Here is a 22162-nt window from a genome sequence, read left to right as displayed (position 1 = left end):
AGTAACATGAGAAAAATTAACGCTCTTAGGACACTGAACATTCCTATACATGAACATGAGATATATTTCTATTTACTTAGGTATTCTTCCATACCTAATGTTGTTTTTCAACAAAGACTTCATAATTTTCTCAAAAAAAAATCTCAACTTACTACTATTTTTAAAAATGTTGTATAACCATTAGATATTTAGAAGGCTCTCAAAGCTTCACTGCTGACTATCATAATAAACCATAATTTACTGAATGAAGCAGCTAGCTGAATTTGTAAACAGTTCTTAGGGTCAAGTTTAGAAGTCTGTCACCGGGAAGTTTTTGAGCACAGCACTGACGGAAGTTAGAGCCCTATTATTCATCTCTAATTTTTCTGAATCTCAGTCTCTTAATTTTTTAAAAATTCAGAGCATTCTATTTTACTTCATCATATTAAAAGAGACTTCTTTAATCTATATCACCAGACATGTCATACTAATACAATTCATGATACAATTTTATAACTCTTAACGAACACGTTTAGAAGGCTAGTCATAATGACAAACCAGGAAGAAAAAAACCAACCTAGATTTAAAAAAGAAAAGGTAAATTATTGAGAAATGGGGCGCCCGGGTGGCTCAGTTGGTTGAGCAACTGCTTTCGGCTCAGGTCATGGTCCCGGGTCCCTGCTCCATGGGGAGTCTGCTTCTCTCTCTGACCTTCTCCCCTTTCATGCTCTCTCTCACTGTCTCTCTCTCTCAAATAAATAAATCTTTTTTAAAAATTGAGAAATGAATTTATAAAAGGTATGATTTAGTTACTTTAAGTTATGTTTGAGTATTCAAGTTTATTTACCAACATTTAGCTAAGCTTCAGTTCGCGACGTACTGATCTCTGTCACCAGAGACGTGGCTGCTTGGTCCACCACATTAGGTTCAGGATTATCACTGACATGTTTGGCATGTCTGGAGGTAAATGCAAGAAGAAGCAACAGAAACTCAAAGAGTATTGCTTCACAATTGCCTCTGACTCTCTCCTTGCTCTGCATTGATAAAAGAGATCAGTAAGAAATAGAATAGAGGTATGCCAGCCATTCAGCTCTCCTCTCCTAGCATGCACTGTGCAGCACCTGAACTTAACCCTCCTTTCTTAATCCTAGGAAGAATTAAGTCCATTCCACTTATGGAGGCCTCTATTGGTAGCAGCAATTACATTCAAAACAGGAGGTAGGAAAGAGAGAAAACAAAGTATCTGTAAGATTTACATAAGGAGAACACATACACAAAAAACCCTGAGAGGAATCCTTAGCAGATGAAAATTTAACAGGCGTCAATTACTTTTCTCTCAAAAAACACTTTTCATTATAAAATAAAACACAGATATGGGAAGCAACAAAAATTTATTTATATTAACAAAATAACAGTGTCATACCTTCAGAATGGGCTCCGTAGAGGGGCAGGGAAGGTAAAATGATTCTTTTCACTTTGAATAGTAATTTACACGTTTTACCATAAGCTTCTATTAGTTTTAATAGTAACAGCTTTTTAAAGACTAAAGTTAAACAAATCCATTAGAATCAAGAAGTAGATTCAAGTCACAAAATTTATCAATTTTTTAACTGTCTGCTGAAGTCACACAACTCTGGGTCTCCTCAGGAGCTGAATGATGTTTCGACATAAATCAGATCCCTACCACAGTAACCGCAACATTTCAGAATATTAAAAAAATGTGAGTACTCTTTCTATTCAAGAAAATGCCTTTTACTTTAATAGGAAATATTTATTCATGTTACATCTCATAGAGAAGGGAAAAAAAAGCCAGAACAGTTTAATTGGATACATAATATGGCCTCTTAAATACATTAACTTTCATTATTAACAGGCTAATAATATTCCAAAAGGGAGTACAGTACAGCATTTATGAGGCTCCAAATTCACTCACCTGGTGTGTCCTAAAGATTCTCGCCATATTGGTAGCATCACAACAGGTTTGACTGCACACTCCAAAATCGCTAAAGCCAGGGCAAATTCTCTGGGTTTGCTACACATCTGAACTGCTTTGATCCAATTTGCCCTGTATTGCAGAAAGAGGGAAAAAAAAGTTACTTCACTTGTTCGTCTTAAATTAGAAGCACAAGAGCTATCATTTCTGTCTCCATCTCATAGGGTGTACTTTTCTAAGCTAAGCAGGTCTGAATATATTGCTACTGGGTTCCTACCTCACAGAGTCAGATTTTTTTCTCTTATTTATTCATCTTTTGGGGTGCAAAATGGTGCTTTTATTAAAGCACAGATATAGGACCAATGAGTCACAGATTTTCAACACTAGAGGAATCCCAGAGATCAATTTGTCTTCCAACTCCTTAAGCCTTTTACAGTGTTCTGGAACTTTGACTAGCCTCCTCCTGACTCCAGGGATGAAGACTCTGCTTTCCAAATGCTAATGCTGGCCCAGTAATTTAGAAGTATCCTCACATCCCTCATGTCCTCAGTGTTTTGTTAACTAAGGTGACTTCCTTCAGTTCATCGGTAACGAGTTTCAAGTGAGCATCTGCAAAAATCATTTCATAAATATAGTATATTCCCAGCAATAAATGAACCTGTTTCCTTTACCTGTGTGAAGCCCAATTTGGATGAAGGAAGGATGAAGGGATATTGTTTTCTAGTTGGGTGATAGTCAGTCTCAGAGTAGATATGGTAAGAACTTTGGACCCATGGACAGAACCATTCCATTTGAATTCTCCTGCTGGAGTCAGACAAAATTTATGTGCAAGATGTCTTCTCTTATCATGATCTTCTCTGTGCTGGTGCTTATTCAAAGCAAATGAATTGGTGGAGTACTGATTGTGGTAGACACGATACTTCCCTTCTTGACCCAACTTAAAATAATTGTTGATATTTCCTTTCATGACCACTTCCTTTTTGGTGCTCAACCGTGAAATTTCTCCTTGAGAGTTAACTACCAGGACCTGCTCAAGAAAATAAAAAGACTCATTATTCATATCAAATATGTAAACCTGATTAGCTGTCTTTCAATAATCTGTAATTTATCATTCCAAATAAAGTTCAGGTATATCTTATGACTAAACTTTTGAAATTTGTAAGTGAAGTTAAAACTGTTTATAATTAAACAACCAAGATTTTCCCATCAAAAGAACCTCTACCAAGTGCCTATTCTATATCAGACATTATGAAGTATTTTTGTGTAACTCAAATATCGACACAAAACCACAAGTGTACATCATTCACCAATCATTACTTCAAGTTTGTAATATAAAGGGAAGGAAAAAGAAGGCATGACATGTACTACTCCCCAAAAAATATATTCCTAAAAATATCTATTTTTCTGCTCCTTTTATCATTCCAGCTTTAGCATGAGAGTCCATGGACACTTTAAAAGCATGTTTTTAAACAGCTGATCCCAATCCTTTCGTAAACCATGAGATCAGCAGTGGATCTTTTTCAACTTAAAAAACAACAACAAAAACAAAATATAACATAATCACTAGAAGAGAAAATTCTAGTTGAGAAGAAGAGAGGAGAAGAGAAGCACCAGAGTACTTCCCACATGGTAAGGCGAAATACTATTTCAGGAAACTTCCGAATGTGTGTACTGGGGTGCTATGAAAAATATCATACAAAAACCAGCTTAGAAGCTATTGCTTTCAAGAAATTCCTAAGAGGGGCACCTGGATGGCTCAGTGGGTTAAAACCTCTGCCTTCGGCTCAGGTCATGATCTCAGGGTCCTGGGATCGAGCCCCGCATCTGGCTCTCTGCTCAGCAGGGAGCCTGCTTCCTCCTCTCTCTCTGCCTGCTTCTCTGCCTACTTGTGATCTCTGTCAAATAAATAAATAAAATCTTAAAAAAAAAAAGAAAAAAGAAAAAAGAAAAAGAAATTCCTAAGATGTTTAGAAAAGGACATTATACATTCTTGCATAGTTACTTTGCAAATAATTCTTAAATATGGGAGACACCATTGTAGCATTATTCTGCTACCCTGGCTAGCTGGGAAATAGAAATACTGAGTCCTAGTTGGGGTGTCTGGCTGGTTCAGTCAGTAAAGTATATGACTCTCGATCTTTGGGTTGTGAGTTCGAGTCCCACACTGGGTGTAGAGATTACTTCTTAAGAAATAAAAAATAAAAATAAAAATACTAGGGACGGCTGGGTGGCTCAGTCAGTTAAGTGTCCAACTCTTGATTTCAGCTCAGGTCATGATTTCGGGGTTGTAAGATCGAGCCCCTCATTGGGTTCCCTGCTCAGTGAGGAGTCTGCTTGAGATGCTCTTTCTTCCCTTCCCTCTGGCCCCCAAGTATGATACTCTGTGTCTAAAATAATACATAAAACTTTAAAAGCGGGGGGGGGGGGGGGCGCCCCTGGGTGACTCAGTCAGTTAAACGTTTGCCTTCAGCTCAGGTTATGATCTCAGGGTCCAGGGATGCAGCCCTATGTCAGGCTTCCCTGCTCAGCAGGGAGTCTGCTTCTCCCTCTCTCTCTTTCTTTCTCATGAACAAATAAAATCTTTAAGAAAATTATTATAGAGGTGCCTGGGTGGCTCAGGGGGTTAAGCCTCTGCCTTCGGCTCAGGTCATGATCCCAGGGTCCTGGGATCGAGCCCCACATCGGGCTCTCTGCTCAGCGGGGAGCCTGCCTCTCCCCTCCCTCTACTTGTCTCTCTCTGCCTACTTGTGATCTCTCTCTGCCAAATAAATAAATAAATAATCTTTTAAAAAATTATTATAGCTAGAACTGAGCATTAAATTACCCATAACTCTTTACTAAAGCCTACAAACAGTGTACTTTTTACCATATGTGAAAAAGAAGCCTCTATCTCTTTAGAACTATATACAATAAAACTAACCATTTAGTAAGAAAGTAGACCACCCAATTACAGCATTTCCCTGCATGAACTGAAATTTGGGTATGCAATTATACTTATTGTATAAAATATGTATTATAAACCTAACCTCTTTTATTTTTAAAGATTTTATTTATTTATTTGACAGAGATTACAAGCAGGCAGAGAGAGAGGAAGGGAAGCAGGCTCCCTGCTGAGCAGAGAGCCAAATGCAGGCTCATCCCAAGACCCTGGGATGAGCTGAAGGCAGAGGCTTTGACCCACTGAGCCACCCAGGCGCCCGGAAACCTAACCACTTTTAATCTGCTACCTACTACACTCTTGGAAATAGAAAAATACAATTCAAAAGTAGGCCTATAAACTTCCTGCTCCTATTTCTCAGGTCTGATAAATAAAATTATTTCACATTCCAGAGATTTTTGTTTTAAACAGAAAGAACATACCTCTTTGCCCTCCTTAAATAATTTATTTGCTTCATGGGCTGCAGCTGCCACCTGTTGGCTCTTCAGCTGGCTAAGTTTGCTGTCTGGATTCCGTAATCTGGTGATAATTCGAGTTGACCCAGATGCCCCTCGTCCAGCTCCAGAAGACTCACTTATTTCCCCATTAGATTTCTCTGATTTGAAATCACCTGTTATCAGATGAAAAGCCAAAAGTAATTGCTAACAGTAAGTTATTTATAACAACATCTTATCCAAAACGCTTATCTCATTCACATCTAAGATCCAGAAAGTAAACAAGAAGTCCTTGAAGAGCCAAAGCAAATATATTAATTCTTAAAGGTTTTTACTTAAAAGAACTTTACTGTGAATCACTCATTATTTTGCAGAAAATTCAAACATGCCAGGTTATCTGTTTCAAAGCTCATCTCTGAGAAAACATGAAGGGCTGCTACAAATGTATAAGCAACAACATCATAACTCAAAATGCACACTAATAAAACACTGCCTTATATATTCAATATGGATCCTGAACAAAAAGTAAAGGGTTGGGGCGCCTGGGTGGCTCAGTTGGTTGGACGACTGCCTTCGGCTCAGGTCATGATCCTGGAGTCCCAGGATCGAGTCCCACATCAGGCTCCCAGCTCCATGGGAAGTCTGCTTCTCCCTCTGACCTTCTCCTCACTCATGTTTTCTCTCACTGTCTCTCTTTCAAATAAATAAATAAAATCTTTAAAAAAAAAAAAAAAGTAAAGGGTATAATTAATTTTAGAAAGATTTCCATTGAACCTGTTTAAATACCTAATGGTTTAAAGCTTATAAACATAAATGCCAAGTGAATTTTCACCTAAGGAACCTAGAATTATCTGTGTATGCAAGTAATTATATATGTGAAATCAACTAGTTTTTTAATTATAATAAAGACCTCTCATTTTCATAACAACTTAATTTTTTAAAGTGACAAACTGCACCAGCGAGGGACAATTGTTGCTTTGCCATGAATCTCACTTTGGCTGAAATCTTCTCTACATTCTTAAAACTGTCATATCACTATCTAATTTCCACTGGCCAGACAGTTGAACAAGATTTCTCTGTTTAATTTAAACCTCTTTAAAATGAAGAATAGTATGTCACTGTCAAACGAAAGGCCAAACATAAAATTTATTATATATTATAAAGATGGTATTTTGAGTAGGGAGAAAAAATTAGATTGAGGAAACTGGCTATTTTGAAAAATATAAAAGACAATTCAGGAAACATTTCTTAATTTTATCTGAACAACACCCTTTCTTTCCTTTGGGAAGATGCTTTTCCTCTACTATAATCATGATTCAATGAGGGCTACAGATCAAGATATCCTACCATATTGGGTGAGCAACGTGATCCAGCTTAGCCAGATAGAGCACATCACTGCCTGGCCACAGGGACTGTCCCAGATCTGGCCAAGCCATTCAGCATCCTACTCTTAATTTTTAAAATCTGGAGATTGAAAGAGGGTCTTGTTTTTTTCTTTTTAAAGTTAAGTTTATTTATTATTTATTTAAGTAATCTTTACACCCAGCATGAGGCTTGAACTCACAACCCCGACACCAAGGGTTGGATGCTCTTCCAACTGAGCCAGCCAGGTGCCCTTCTGGTTTTTGTGTTAGTGAACAAAACGAGTATAAATTAGAGGCTGTCTACTTTTTATCCCACAACCTGGGAAAAAACTTTTAATAATACAAGACAATAAGCTCATCATGGGGGCCAGTGGGGGTGAGGGGAGGGTATGGGTGTAAGAGGAAGACCTGTGATAATGTCATTTGGCACCCAGGTCTAATAATGCACCTGAAGCTGTCTGTCACTACCTCGATACTTCCCAATCTAGAATTCCCAAATGAACCAATAAAACTCCCTTTTTTATTTTAAGGAAGTCTGATAGATTTCCGTCACTTAAAACCAAAAAACTAAATAATCCATAGCATTTTAAGATTTCTAACCCCAAAATATAGCACTGACTGAATCAAGATAGGTAAGGGATATCAGGGGTTTTTCCATCCCAACCTGGAAAGCTAGAAACCTTCAATTTGTGACAGAAAAGCAATTAATCAGACTATTGACAATTTTCTCTTGTGTTTCAGACCATGAGTCTACCCATGCTTAAATTTTACGCCGAGATACTGAACTATGGTGGCTACCTCACTGGACCATCTATATGACCCTACAACAAAGACTTTTGGGACAGCATCTGACCTAAGCTGGACTTTCTAAAAGCAGAAAGGGAAGGCACAGTTTAAAAGCCCTTCAATTTAGAGCCAATCATCCAGTACAGTTGGGAGTCAATCCTTTGACACTTGCTAAGGTGTTTTATTTTTAAGTTTATTTATTTATTTAAATAATCTCTACCGTCAACGTGGGGCTCGAACTCATGACCCAGAGATCAAGAGTTGCATGCTCTTTTGACTGAGCCACTCAGGCTCCTTGACACTTGCTAAGTTTAGTAAAATAAGGGAAAAGCAGAAAATTCATCCTTAGAGGTAAGACCTAAAAGGGCCCGAAAGGGAACAAGGCTTATCTAACACCCCCTGCCCAAAGGCCACATTCCTCCTATTATAAAGGAGTGAATTGCTGCCATGCAGTCTGGAGGCAGAGTACAGAGCTGCTTTACTCCAGCCCCTACAGCTCACTGTTTACGGATGGCAGGAGGCAGAATTCTGCTTAAGCAGGACTTTATTCACCTGAAGGCTAGGAAACTGGGTCTGCAAAGCAGACCAAGAGAACAAGTAGAGGGGCTTTACCCCCAGAGACCCTAAGCAGAGTTTCTGGGTATTAGGGATTAGGCTGGGCACGCAGGCCATCTATGAAGGAGACCTACAGCCAGATCCCCAGCAACCTGTCCCTGACAACAGCCAGCAGGAACTAAGCTGCTAAAGCAGAATGGCCTCCAGAAGGGGGATCTTCCCATATACTTCTCACATTTCACCCACAGCTATCCTCCCAAAAAAACAAGGGCAGCCAGACGTATCAAAAAACACCCTCCACTATCAAGATAACAAGTGTGACAGGCAGTTAAATTCATAATTTGGCTCATAGACTGTGAGATTGAGAGAAGCTATATCCAGACCTAATCAGAAATAATACACAACACACAGAAATTCTAAAGTTATAAATATCAGAGGTAATTTTGGGAAGTTTTTGAAAAACAACTCCAGTTGTAGGTGAGATCTTTGCACTGTGTTAGGCAGAAGCATTTTTGAATTTGGGTAAATATGTTTGTGCTGAGCTACTAAAGGGTGTAACTGGGGGGGTGTTTGTCTCCTATCTCCACAGCATTCCTCTCTCTTTGGAAAACCATTCCTACCCACTTCAATCATAAACTTTTGCTGGAGCCATCAATTATAATACCTTGCCTGCCCTGGCCACAGGGGTAGGAACAATATGTCCAAGATAGGCCACTCAAATTCCTTCCTCAAGGACTTTTGATTTGAAGCAGGAGTAGGGGCTTTGCCTTTGGGTCACAGACCTTGGAAAGATAGGAATACAAACCGCTGATGCCATCTTCCCTGCCACTTGGAAAAAGCCTGTCTGTATTAGGAGAGAATGAAGTTAACACACAAACATATGCACATCAAAAGGTGGAGAGAAAGAGAGGAAGACAGAAAAGCTTTGATACCTGGGGGTCCAGTTATGCCTCATGATGGTCTGGACTTCCCAGTTATATGAGCTAGTTAATTCCCCTTTTCACTTAAGCTAGTTTAAGCTGGTTTGGTAACTTGCAACTGAAAACAAGTTCTAATTAAAACAGATCTCCATCTCCTACCATACACAAAATTATACAGCAAATTAAAAACAAAGTTATACAGTATTATGTGAAATTACTGTAAAACATATGTATATGCTTGGGATAGGATCTAAGTAAGACACAAAATCCAGACAAACCCTAAAAAGATTAATAAATTTAACTATATAAAAATATAAAAATTTCTGTATAACAAGGTAACAGGAAGAGTTAAAACAAGCAATGACTGTATAAGTATATACATAAAAGCAAAAGATAACAGCCATAATACATAAAGCATTCCTAAGACTCATCAAGAAAAACTATCAAAACGCAACAGGAAAAAATGAGCAAAAGATATGAATAAGCAATTCAGTGAAAGTTCAACAAACACATAAAGAGAAACTAAACCACATTAGTAAGCAGAGATATGCAAATTTTTAAATGAAATACTTTTCATCATTAGCAAAAAAGAGACTGATGTTGAATTCAGGTGAGAGTATGAAAAAATAGGTATGTAAATTATTGGTATAAATCCTTTTTAATGTAAAACTAAGCAGCAGTCGTTGCGATTTTAAAAATATACCTACCATTTGACCCAGCAATTCCACTTACTGTTCCTACAGTGCCAGAAATACTTGCATAAGAAATACTTGCATAAGTACACAGAGTTATATGCTGAGGATGTTTTAAAAAAAAAAAAAAGAAAGAAAGAAAAAAAAAGGCACCACTATAAAACCTGTTAACAGCCTGTATGTACACTAACAGAGAAATGGTAATGAATTAATGTTCATCTATACTGTGGAGTACCATGCAGCAGTTTAAAAAAAAAAAAAAAGAATGAATTCAATTTATATCATGAGAAGATTCCCTACATACATTACTGAGTGGAAAAAAAGCAAGATGCAGAACAATGCATGCAGAATGATTCCATTTATGTTAAAAAAAAAATAGAAAAAAAAAAACCTTTTGGTAAACATACATACATTAATGTAACCACATGGAGAAAGACAGAAAATGTTACACACCAAATTGTTGACAGTGGTTACCTTTGGGGAGGGGGTACTAAAAAGATTTGTTTCTTCCTGTGCATTTGCATTTTTTAAAATAAAAACAATGACAAGTGCTACTTGTGTTCAAAAAAAAGAAAAAAAAAGGAAAAGAAAATCTAAGTCTTCCCACCCCATCAAACTTTTATTTAAAAAATTAAAAATCAAAAATTTAAAAAGTTCGCTGTAATGGATGAAGTGTATTCTTACCTATCTCTTCTTGAATAGAGACAGGTGTATGAGACTCTCTTTCTCCATTTTCAGGCTCATCAGCTGCCTTAGCAGATTCACTCTGGGAAGAATTTAGTTCACTGCTGCTGTTACTGTTTTCCAGATTAGGCTGGATGGAGGTAGTGGTAGCACTAGTGTTACTGCTGTCACATGTCTTGTTAGGTTCTTCTAGAAAAATAGAATATCTGATTTTTAGATTAGAAATCACATGAAAAATAACTACTTTGTCAGAAGACATTTAACTGTTTGAGGACTGCATTACAGAGCTAGAATTTAAAAAGAAAAGCTGCTGATGTATGAAGAACACAGTGTCTGAGATCTATAAGCAACACCCTGTGAGTTATTTTTGAAGTCTCTCGGTCTACCAACTCAGACTCTTACCATCTTAGTCTCTACACAAGGCAGACAATCTTTCAGAAACCCCAGAGCTGAAGAAGAATAATAAAGTGATATAATTATCCCACAAAACGTAGCACTGGTTTTGAGACAATCCCTCAAAATCTGAAATTTATACTCTCCCTTAAAAAAGGAGTCAAACAGTATCAGAAATAGCATTCAACTGGATTATTTATCTCTAAGATTTTCTACTTGAATCTGTGCTCCCAAATTAACTAGAAGGTAATGCTGAAGTCATTGTAAATTTTAAGAACAATTTAATAGTTATTTATCATTAAGAAAACTGAGCAATAACTAAGTAATCACTAAGAATACTTAGTGATAGCTAAGTATATCCCTAAAAGTATATAAAAATGAACACGATCATTAACTGAAAGCCTACGCTTTTCCATGGTAGTTCAGAAATTAAGGGCCTCCTTCCTTCTGAATTTCATTTTGTCACTAAGATGTTCTTTAAATCACCTAAGTTAAAAAGTAGTTGGCGGTATATCACAAAGGCTATCCCTAATGTATAATGAGCTCCTATTATTTTTTTAAGGAAAAAAGTCTCAATAACCTGATAGAAAAATAAAAAAATCTGCAAGAAGTCACAAAGAAATGAAAATGGTCTTTAAAGATTTGGGAAAATGCTCATTAATTCAAACCGAAAGAAATGCAAAGTAGAACTATATGGAGCTTCCCAGCTATGTGGTTGGCAAAAATCCAAGACTCACAATACACTCAGGTAAAGAGGCAATTTGTTAATAGGCACTCCCACACAATACAGCAGGAGTGAAAAATGGGGCAAAGTGGATAAAAAGGAACTGACAATATATCCACACATGCACTCCCAAACCTACTAATCCCATGTCCTAAAATCTATCCTAAAATACACTGTTGAAAATACTAAATGTTTTATTTACAGAGCTATTCACCGCAGAATTATTTTTAATGGCAAAAAACCTACACAAAACGTCCATCAATGGGGGCACTCACTGAATAAAAGTGATATACACAATGAGATATGATGCACCCTAACAAGGACTGGGGAGATCACTAGATCCATACATGAAAGATTAAATGTTACAAGCGCAGAAGCAGTTACAGTATCCTAGCTTCTGTGTAAGAAGGGGACAGAAATATAACTTTATAGGCAGATTTTGATTTTATTAACAAAAATTTTAAAACACCAGAAAAATAAGCAACAATTAACAAATGAGGCTACCTATGAGGGAAGGCAAGGAAATGATCACCTAGAGGGAAAGGATGGATATGAAAACTCTCTGTATACAGCCACAGTGTGATTTTGGAATCATGTAGATGTTTTTCATTTTTCTAAAAATTAAAATTAGAAATGTAATCCCTAAAAACTGAAACAAATTAACCTATTTGTACATCAAGTTGTTGGCATAACCCACAGAGAAAAAAATTAATTTAAGTGACTTTGGAACACAGTATTTTGACTGTATGTCCTTACTAGAAATATGGCATAAGGATGAATAAAGAACGCTAAAAATCATTTCAAATGCTATTCAGTAGTCTTACTGTCAGCATAATATTGGTGTTACAAAATTACTATAATATATAAGATTATTTCTTATTAATGTACACCAAGACGTTAAGATATATATTAATGATATATTATTATTAACATCTGTATCGGGACAAAGCAAATGTGTAATTAAGTTACTCCTCTGCTAGGGACTAAAGTTTTCAGTGTCAGGGAAGAGATACAAGTTTAAAACCAAGGGGGGAAAAAAAGAGAACAAGAAAAAACAGAACACCCAAATATACAATCCTCAATCTGAATCTGAAATGCCAATATGAACAGATGATCTTTTTCTTTTCAAAAATATGTATTTCCTAATACCACCTATCAAAAAAGCCTAAAGGCAAAGACAGCCTGAGGGCAGTAAATACCTCAGCCCAGATTGTGGTCTCTAAATATCGTTCCCTACTAAAAAAGAACCAGGACTTCTTGGAGGAATGACTGATTCTCCGTCTGGGGTAGGAAATATGTAAGATATGCCTCATACATCTTACTTTGTCAAAAAGCAGGGAAGCTATCTAACAGGGTCAAGGATAGGACTCAAAAGCCAACATGAAGGGGCTTGTGCTGGTCAATATAAGCAAAATGAATAACTACCACAGACTAAAACAAATTGAATACATAAAGACCCATGAGTTCAAACGGATATTTAAAATGAGAAAGCCACGCTCCTGTACAGAAGTCCCTAACTCATGAATCAACACTGAAAGTAACTGGACACCAACTACTGATTCTGAAAAATAATTCAGCATTTATTCCTGCTCTAACTAGATTTCAAGTATTCAAACAGTCTCAGCTAACAAGGGAAAATTCTTCACAGAATTCCAGTTAAACAAATTCAGAAAAAAGACAGAATTAAAAACCACCACATTATACTCTCCAAACAAGTAACTGATCCTGAAATGATCATCAATGAATGAGAGGTTAACAGAAAACTTTACAATGTCACTACCTGACCTCACAGATCAACTTCTGCATTTATAAAGGCAGACCATAAAAAGACATCATGAGCCTATTGATGCTTTATAATATGAAGTACCCAGCACAAAGTTATGGAATATTCTTGCCAAAAATAGTTAAAAATTATTTTAATCAAGATTTCAGAATAAACTGAAGAACACTAAGAGGAAGGGAAAAGACAAATCCCAAATGTAGGATATCCCATAGCAAGATACGCTATGATTCTCAACAAGTCAACAGTGTACAGAGGGAAAATGTCGGAGAAGGTGAGAATACCCTAGACAAAGAGACTCAAGAGATATAAAATCAACTGTCATGTCATATGGGAACCTTATCTGGAGTTACTACAAATACAACAAATGTAAAAAAAAAATTTTTTTTAAAGAGAGCAAATTTTAAATAACAGAACAGTAGATGATATTAAGGAATTGCTATTAATTTTATTAAAATGACAATGTAATTATGTAAGAAAATGTTCATATTTTTCATATTGTTTAGAGATGTATGTAAGATTGATATAACCTGATGTCTGGGATTTGCTTTAAAATACTGCAGTAGGAAAAGAATCCAAAATCATATTAACGAGAAAGGGAAAAAAAAAAAAAAACCTGTGGTTTAGTTGCATAGAGGAATATTACAATGCAATTAGCAACATACAATATTATATTATTACTATAATATAAAGTGAGAAACTGAAGTTTCCAAAAGTCACATGTAACACAATACACTGAAAAATAAATATTTAACACTATACACGCGTAATAAAGTTTAAAACTAAAAAGAGAAATACGTAGTTTTTAGAAAATTATGTAAATCAACTCAATGAAGCAAAAGCAAGTGAATTATATATCACTTTGACCTCCAATAACAACAGTCTTGATTCTACTGTGTTTCCCTTATAAAAACAAAAGAAAATGTTAGTGAACACAGGATTCAGAGTGACAACTACTTCAGGTAGGGGAGAAGGAGGCAGGGGATGAACTTGGGGAGGTGATTAAAGATGCAGGTTAGTATCAAAGCAGGACTTAGCTTTTTGTCTGGGTGACAAGTTCCTAGGTGTTTAGTTTCATTATTAAGTAATTTAAGACCTGAATGAATAAATTAAGGGATACTATGCAATGACCAATGATGAGTACTATTAACTAAGGACTGTGATTTACCTGACAATGTACACCTAGAATCAAAGAAGAAAATATTTTTTGAGCCAAAAAAAGAAAAACGAGTTAAAAAAAAAAATGGGTGAAGCAAACAAGACAAATCTTGATAATTCTTTTTTACGTATTAGATATACAGTAATGTGGGTGTGGTCACCATACTATTCTCTTAACTTTTATGTATGTTTGAAAATGTCTCTAGTATAAAAATTTTTTATGAAGGATTTCAAAATGCCAAATTTAACATCTGACAGCTATAAACCAGTAATAAAATCAACTCAGAAAAATCTGAACAAAAGAAGTCTCTCACAAATAATATCAAATTCTTCTCTAACCATTCTTTTCACAGCTGTAAGATCTGTATTTGTGAAGTGCAGTAGTCCTAATGTATAATGGTCGGTCTAAATATCATCTTCTCAATATATATAATATACATAAATATATATATAAAGATAATATATACAAAATAATATATGAAGATATCCCCTCATGACCTCAGAGTGTATTGTCCCACAGAATAAGAAAAATTCTAGACCGGGCCACCAAAACTTTTTTACCATATAATATACTCCAAGTATGGTAAACTAAGAAAATTCTGGGATAGGAACTTAAAGAGATTATGACTATACACATCTTAAAATACTTTAGAGAAAGTGTTTTCTGCTATTGGGGAGATAATGGTACTTCATTCAATCCCTTACCAGGTATTCTCATCTAAAAAAGCCAATAACCCACTGAAAGCAAATCGAATTCAGATTGTATCCATTTAAACTCTAAAGGCAATAACAAACTAAAGACTACCAGAAATTCATAAAACATAGCTTTTTTTGTTACTTCAACCAAAGTTAATCTGTCTTAAGTGGAAAACAGCGTTTCCTCCACTTCAGTTTAGAATACTGATTTTGGCTGTTGGTTTTTGCTTTTTTTTCTAAAGTAGGCTCCACGCCCAGTGTGGAGCACAAGGCACAGCTCGAACTCATGAACTTGAGATAAAAACCTGAGCTGAGATCCAAAGTCAAATGCTTAACCTACAGAACCACCCAGACACCCTGGCTGTTGTTGTTGTTTTAAATAATTGTTCTAGGGGAGCCTGGCTGGCTCAGTCAGAAGACCATGTGACTCCTGTTCTTGTGGCCATGGGATTGAGCCCCACATTGGGTATAGAAATTACTATAAGTAAATAAACAAACAAACAAACAAACAAAAAAGCTACCTTTAAATAACTGTTCTACAACTCTTCACTTCTTTACTTCATTTGGCTATAGATTAAGGAAATCTGAAGCAGTTGCTTCAAAATACCACCAAGAAGGTATCACCTACCAAGAGGTACTTTAAAGTCCGAATTTCTAGCCATATGGCAAATATTATGGGTTTTGGCATTTACAATACTATTTTCATTAGACATGACAAACACTGTCAATGAATCAATTATAGGGTAAGTTTTATGGTTATCCCTCAAACCAAAATTACATGTAGATCTTGATCTTCAACTTCTAAACAGTAACACCAAAACCTAAAAAACAAAATTCTAAGCAAAAAAACTACAAAGAAAAAAGTAATTTTTCTATCTGGTTAAAAGGGGAATTTTTTTAAAGGAAAAAATTGAGGTAAAATAGCTAATCTAGAAACTAAAACCAAACCTACTAAAAAGGATAAGAAAGAAAAGATTATTTAACTGCAAAAGCTCAAAAGCTTACGGATCAACTCAGTGAGGCTAATACACTGGTTTAGCATCTATTACCAACAGTCTCCTATCAAATGAATTTCCCTTTAAAAAAAAAAAAGGATTTTATTCATTCATTTGAAAGAGTGCGTGAGCACAAGCTGGAGGGGCAGAGGGAGAAAGAGGAGCAGGCTCCCCACAGAGCAGAGCGCCCAATGCAGGCCTTGATCCCAGCACCCCGGGATCACGATCTGGGCTGAAGGCAGATGCTTAACTGACTGAGCCACCCAGGCACGCCCACCGAATTTCCCTTGTAGTAAAATTCAAAACTAAAGCAAAGTGCCTATCTTTCAAGATGTCATTATCCCCAAAAGTTAATAGTTTAAATCAGTATGTTCCTTTAGTTTAACTTTATAGCAGTTAAGAGTTTCAGAATGTCCATGGAAACATTTTCAAAACAATTATATGGAAATGAAGCTAGTTTCATCTACTGCTGATATGTTCTTTAATCCCAGGCATTAAATCTGCAGGCATCAACTTAAAACAAATGCTGTCTGCATTGTCTGAATACAAACTCTCAAGAGTGGATTTGACTTTAAGATGCTAGCAAGTCATGTATCCTTTTCTCCACTTTTAAATTTGAAACTTGACATTCTGGTACAAAAAGGTTCCAATCTAAAATCCAGGACAAAAGTATAATTCTGAAACTAAGCCTCTTGTTAATTACAAAGAAGTAATACTAAAGAGCATACTTGCTACATGGGGATGTTTTTGGCAACATAACCCATTTTCGTGAACTGAAGTGAAATGTCTGGAACACAGATGCAAGGAAAAAAAATCTAATAGGTATGTTAAAAGATTAGTATTTTTAAGTGATGGCTACTAACCTTCCCCAAAATATAGCCCAACTTTTCAGTTTAATCAATCTTTGCCACATAAAAATCTTTCTGATCACTGATCATACCCAAAATGAAATCACATCTGCATGTTTTTTCTCATGTTTTCACTCCCACAGATTTTTTGACCATGAATTTATAATTCTTCCCTTACATAATATCATTTATTGTATCACAAAATGACAGTGCTCTCTGACAAGACTTTATGTCAAAATATAGCTTGAAATAATATACATTTACTTCTTTTCTTCTGAAGATTTCTTTGAATTTTTAAACAATCTCTACACCCAACACAGGGCTTGAACCCACAACCTCAAGATCAAGAGAAACACTTTTCACTAGGCCAGCCAGGCTCCCCAATATACATTTACTTCTGAAAAAATCTGAAAGTAGATGTATTTTTTTTAAGATTTAATTATTTGACGAGTGCATGGGTGGGGGGAGGGGTAGAGAGAGAAGGTAAAGTTGATTCCCCACTGAGGAGGGAGCCGAACCAGGGGCTCGATCCCAGGACTCCCAAGATCACAACCCCGAGCTGAAGATAGACACTAAACCAACGAGCCACCCAGGTGCCCTGAAAGTAGATGTATTTCTAAAAAGATTCTGGATATATTTCTAAAGAAATTCTAGGGGTGCCTGGGTGGCTCAGTCAGTAAAGCATCTACTTTCAGCTCAGGTCATGATCCCAGGGTCCTGGGATGGAATTAAAAGCAAGCTGTTTGGAATACTATGCAGCCATCAAAAGAAATGAAATCTTGCCATTTGCAACAACATGGATGGAACTAGAGCGTATCATGCTTAGCGAAATAAGTCAAGCAGAGAAAGACAACTATCATATGATCTCCCTGATATGAGGAAGTGGTGATGCAACATGGAGGCTTAAGTGGGTAGAAGAATAAATGAAACAAGATGGGATTGGGAGGGAGACAAACCATAAGTGACTCTTAATCTCACAAAACAAACTGAGGGTTGCCGGGGGGAGGGGGTTGGGGAGAAGGGGGTGGGATTATGGACATTGGGGAGGGTATGTGATTGGGTGAGTGCTGTGAAGTGTGTAAACCTGGTGATTCACAGACCTGGGGATAAAAATATATGTATATAAAAAATATATGTTTATAAAAAATAAAAAAAAAAAAAAAAAAAAAAAAGATTTAGGACAAAAAAAAAAAAATAAAAAAAATAAAAGCAAGCTGTTGTAGCTTAGAAATTTTACTAAAGATAAAGGATATTTTATCTTTGAATCTTTGAACCACACCTAGGTGGTTCAGTCAGTTGAGTGTCCAACTCCTGATTTCCCCTCAGTTCACAATCTTAGGGTTGTGAGATGGAACCCTACGTCAGACTCCACACTCAGCAGGGAGACTGCTTGAGATTCTATTCCTCTTCCTTTGCCCCTCTCCTCACTTGCACGTGTGTTCTCTCTCTAAAATCAATAAATAAATCTTACAAAAAAATAAAGATAAATGATATTTTGCAATAATAAAATTAATTCAACAAGAAATATAAAGACTATGTGCACCTAATTAGACAGTCTCAAAGTATATAATGCAAAAATTGAAAAAAAAATTAAGAGAAAAAGGCAACTCCACAGTAAACTGAAGTAATTTTAAAGTATCTTACAGAAAAAGAAGAAAGAGAAAAAAAAATAGCAAGGATAGAGATTTGAACAACAGAATTCAAAACCTTGATCTGACTGCCCAATATTGTACCCAACAACTAAAAATACATATTGATAATTAAGACATTTATCAATATTAACCACATACTGAACCATAAAAACCTCAACAATTACTCGGACTGTAGTAGGTTAAGCTAAAAATCAATAGCAAAAAAAAAGAGATAACCAGAATGGGTTAAAAAGAAAACGATCTCATAATCAGAAAACATTTTAAACTGAATGACAAAGACAATATATCAGTTTGCAGGATGCAGCTATGGCAGTACATAAAGGGAAAATCACAACCTTGACAGACTAGAAAAAATAAATAAAAACTAAAAATTATTAAAGCATCCATCTTAAGGAGGCAGAGGAGAAATAATATTGCATCTAAATGTAAGTATCAACTAGGATACTCTTTTGGAGGAGCTCTATTTTTTTTTAATACAACCAAAACAATGATAAAAATTAAAAATTTTAGGGGTACCTGGGTGGCTCAGTCATTAAGTGTCTACCACTGGCTCAAGTCATGATCTCAGGGTCCTGGGATTGAGCCCCACATCGGGCTCTCTACTCAGCAAGAAGCCTGCTTCCCCCGCTCTCTCTGCCTACTTGTGATCTCTGTCTGTCAAGTAAATAAGTAAAATCTTAAAAAAAAAAAAAAAAAAATAGGGATGACTTGGTGGCTCAGTCGTTAAACATCTGCCTTTGGCTCAGGTCATGATCCCAGGGTGCTGGGATCAAGTTCCACATCAGGCTCCTTGCTCAGAGGGGAGCCTGCTTTTTCCTCTGCCTGCTGTTCTCCCTGCTTGTGCTCATTCTCTTGTTCCCTCTCTCTCTCTCTGACAAATAAATAAATAAATTAAAAAATCAATGTAAGGGGATTCCTGGGTGGCTCAGTGGGTTAAGGCCTCTGATCCCAGAGTTCTGGGATCGAGCCCCACGTCGGGCTCTCGCTCAGTGGGGAGCCTGCTTCCTCCTCTCTTTCTGCCTAATTGTGATCTCTCTCTGTAAAAGAAATAAATAAAATCTTAAAATAAAAAATCAATGTAAGTATTTCTGCTTCCAGAAGGAACAGAGGGACTGGAATTAACCCTCTGTCATGAAAACAATCACAAATGAAAAAGACACCACAAAAGAGAAAACAAAAGAACTGACAGGTAGTTTACAAAAAAAGGTAGCCGAATGGCCTGGGTATACATATATTTAACAAATATGTGCATATATACACAACATACACACACACACACACACACACACACACAAGCTCAACATTCTCAGTCACAAGTTCAAACCAGACATCTCTAAAATGCCATCAGAATGACTAAAATAAAGGAGAAAAAACCGAATGACACTAATGATACCAAGCGTTAGAAAGGATGCAGAGGAGCGAGCACTCTCACAGACCACTGATGAAGTGTGAACCTATAACCACTCTAGAAAGCTACCCATTTCTATTAAGATGAGCATGTACAACCTGAATGACCCGGGAAATTCACAGCTAAGACTTATACCTCCAGAAAGGCACATATAGGAGCATGAAAAACATGTAAAAGAATATTCACTGTAGCATTATTCACAATGGTCCCCAAATGGGAAACCATTCAAATGCCTATCAACACAGAAAATGAGTAATTATAATTAATTAGTAATTGGTCACTATATATATCTGTAATAGAATATCATACTGCAATAAAACAGAATGTCCTACTATTACAAGTAATATCTGGATGGCTCTCATATATTGTTGAGGTAAAAAAAAAACTGGACATCAAAAAGTACATACTGTTTGATACCATTTATGATCTTTTTTAAAGGCAATCCTAACTGACTTGTAGAAGTCAAGACAGTAAATGCTTTTGTGGGGATGGGCATAGTGGTGACTAGGGGGGACATGATGTGGTTATAGAGGTATGCTTTAGGAAACTGTTTACTTAACACCTACGTACTTTACCATGTTATATTTTAATGAAAAAGTTTACCAAAACACATTTTTCCATAAAAAACAACCTTCCAATCTGACAGTCTTCTATTGGTAAGCCTGAGTCATTAAATCAGGCGTCTGAATACATTCTGGAGGTTGGGGAAAGAAAGCCAATGAGATGCTTTCTATCACAGTTATTGTTTCTCATCTACCCAGAATAACCCCCCTCTCCAGTTCTTGTAATACTACATCTCATCTACTGCCCACAGAGAGTGGTCCAGGGATACCACAAAGCACCCAGCACACTGCCAGGCACCTGGCACTCAATAAATACTTGTTGAATAAATGAGTGCATGGAGAAAGAGACAGAAACAGAAGGAAGCAGAGAGTCTTCTATGTAACTACGTTATGGTCTTCCATGAGGATCAGGACTCTACCATTAGGCCCATCTACTGCCCACTAGAAAGGAGAATCCTCAAGGGCCTTGACTTTGTTTTGGTCACTGATACATTCCCACTAGTGTTGTAAATTTTAAAGTGAGGGATTTACTAAAATGTATGTCTACTTTAAATGTACCAAACTCCTCTTTAAAAACTGGTGTGGTGTGTTTAATGTATGTCTTTAAAAATGCTTTTCACATTGTTTTGGAAACAAGTATGAGACTACCAGGTTTTTAGGTTTAGTTTAATTTTCTACTCTAGTCAAGGAGAGAGCTGTGATTTACCCAATGGTCAGGTTTTCAGCCTCTTCAGAGCCTCTTCAGCTCTCTGGCACTCTGATCCTGCTAATGAACCCAATCAACTCCAATTACAGCAACTGACAATTGCTATTTGCTCCCACTTCTTGTTCAGGATCTCATCTAAATCGATTTTTTGTGACCTATATGTGAAAAACCAACTGAATTTTTTAAGTTTAAATACGAAACTTAAATAATATTACTGAACCTTAAATGTGTAATTCAACTCACCCACTTTGTTATTTTTTACTCACTAGGCCTTCTCCCTCTTTCAAAGCTTTGACTGTATACAGCAATAACAACATATCCAGCATTCACTGAGCATTCAACACGTCAGGTACTACCCTAACTCTTGCAGATACAGTATTTCATCTGGCATCCCTTAAAGTATACCAAGATAAGAGTTTCTCCCTTAAACCATTCTGGCAGCAAAAGAACAAATGTCTAAGAGTTATTAATAAACTGGTAATAAATAATGTAAAAGCAAATGTCTGCTAAAATCTGTGCACAGCTGTTATTCTACTGTGTTTGGTTTAAGAACCAAACAACTAACCAGTATATAAACCTACTAGTAAGAATAAGGTTTACAATAACTATCAATCTAAAAGCATAAAGAATATTTTAGTAAGTATTTACTAAGGATGTAATCATAATTCCAATAAAAATGAAATTCTCTTCACAATTTTGGGGACCTAGTACTCTGCTTCCAAATTCTGTCTCATAAAGATATTAAGTCGTAATACTGTAATATTTTAATTGGACAGGACTTAGAGTCTAACCACAGAATTATAGATCTCTGATTCTCCAGTCCATTCAATAAAGGACTTGTGCTGAAATCATCTCTGACAGGTCAGGTAGGTATTAACATCACTTATTCCTTCATGAAATGAAATGATCTCTGATAGGTATTTACTAAATGAATCTCGTAAAAGGAAATTTATT

The 22162-nt window shown here is 36.3% G+C and overlaps 1 protein-coding gene across 12 annotated transcripts in view; it reads right to left on the bottom strand.

Annotated features, from left to right (window-relative positions):
- The window catches only part of BPTF (bromodomain PHD finger transcription factor), a 160039-nt gene that overhangs the window by 66632 nt on the left and 71245 nt on the right, over positions 1 to 22162 (bottom strand). For 9 of the 12 annotated variants that reach the window (XM_059148941.1, XM_059148940.1, XM_059148944.1 and 6 more), the window contains 4 exons: positions 10286 to 10474; positions 5273 to 5460; positions 2584 to 2939; positions 1913 to 2044 (listed from right to left, as the gene is read on the bottom strand). In XM_059148941.1, coding sequence (XP_059004924.1) covers positions 1913 to 2044; positions 2584 to 2939; positions 5273 to 5460; positions 10286 to 10474 — 865 coding nt within the window. The remainder of the gene's footprint in view (positions 1 to 1912; positions 2045 to 2583; positions 2940 to 5272; positions 5461 to 10285; positions 10475 to 22162) is intronic. The other 3 variants (XM_059148946.1, XM_059148948.1, XM_059148951.1) reach the window with 1 other exon arrangement.

Source organism: Mustela lutreola, chromosome 15, assembly GCF_030435805.1.
Source record: "Mustela lutreola isolate mMusLut2 chromosome 15, mMusLut2.pri, whole genome shotgun sequence".
Classification (NCBI taxonomy): domain Eukaryota; kingdom Metazoa; phylum Chordata; class Mammalia; order Carnivora; family Mustelidae; genus Mustela; species Mustela lutreola.
The sequence above is the reverse complement of the archived record's forward strand: the minus strand, read 5'-3'. Positions and strand labels throughout refer to the sequence as shown.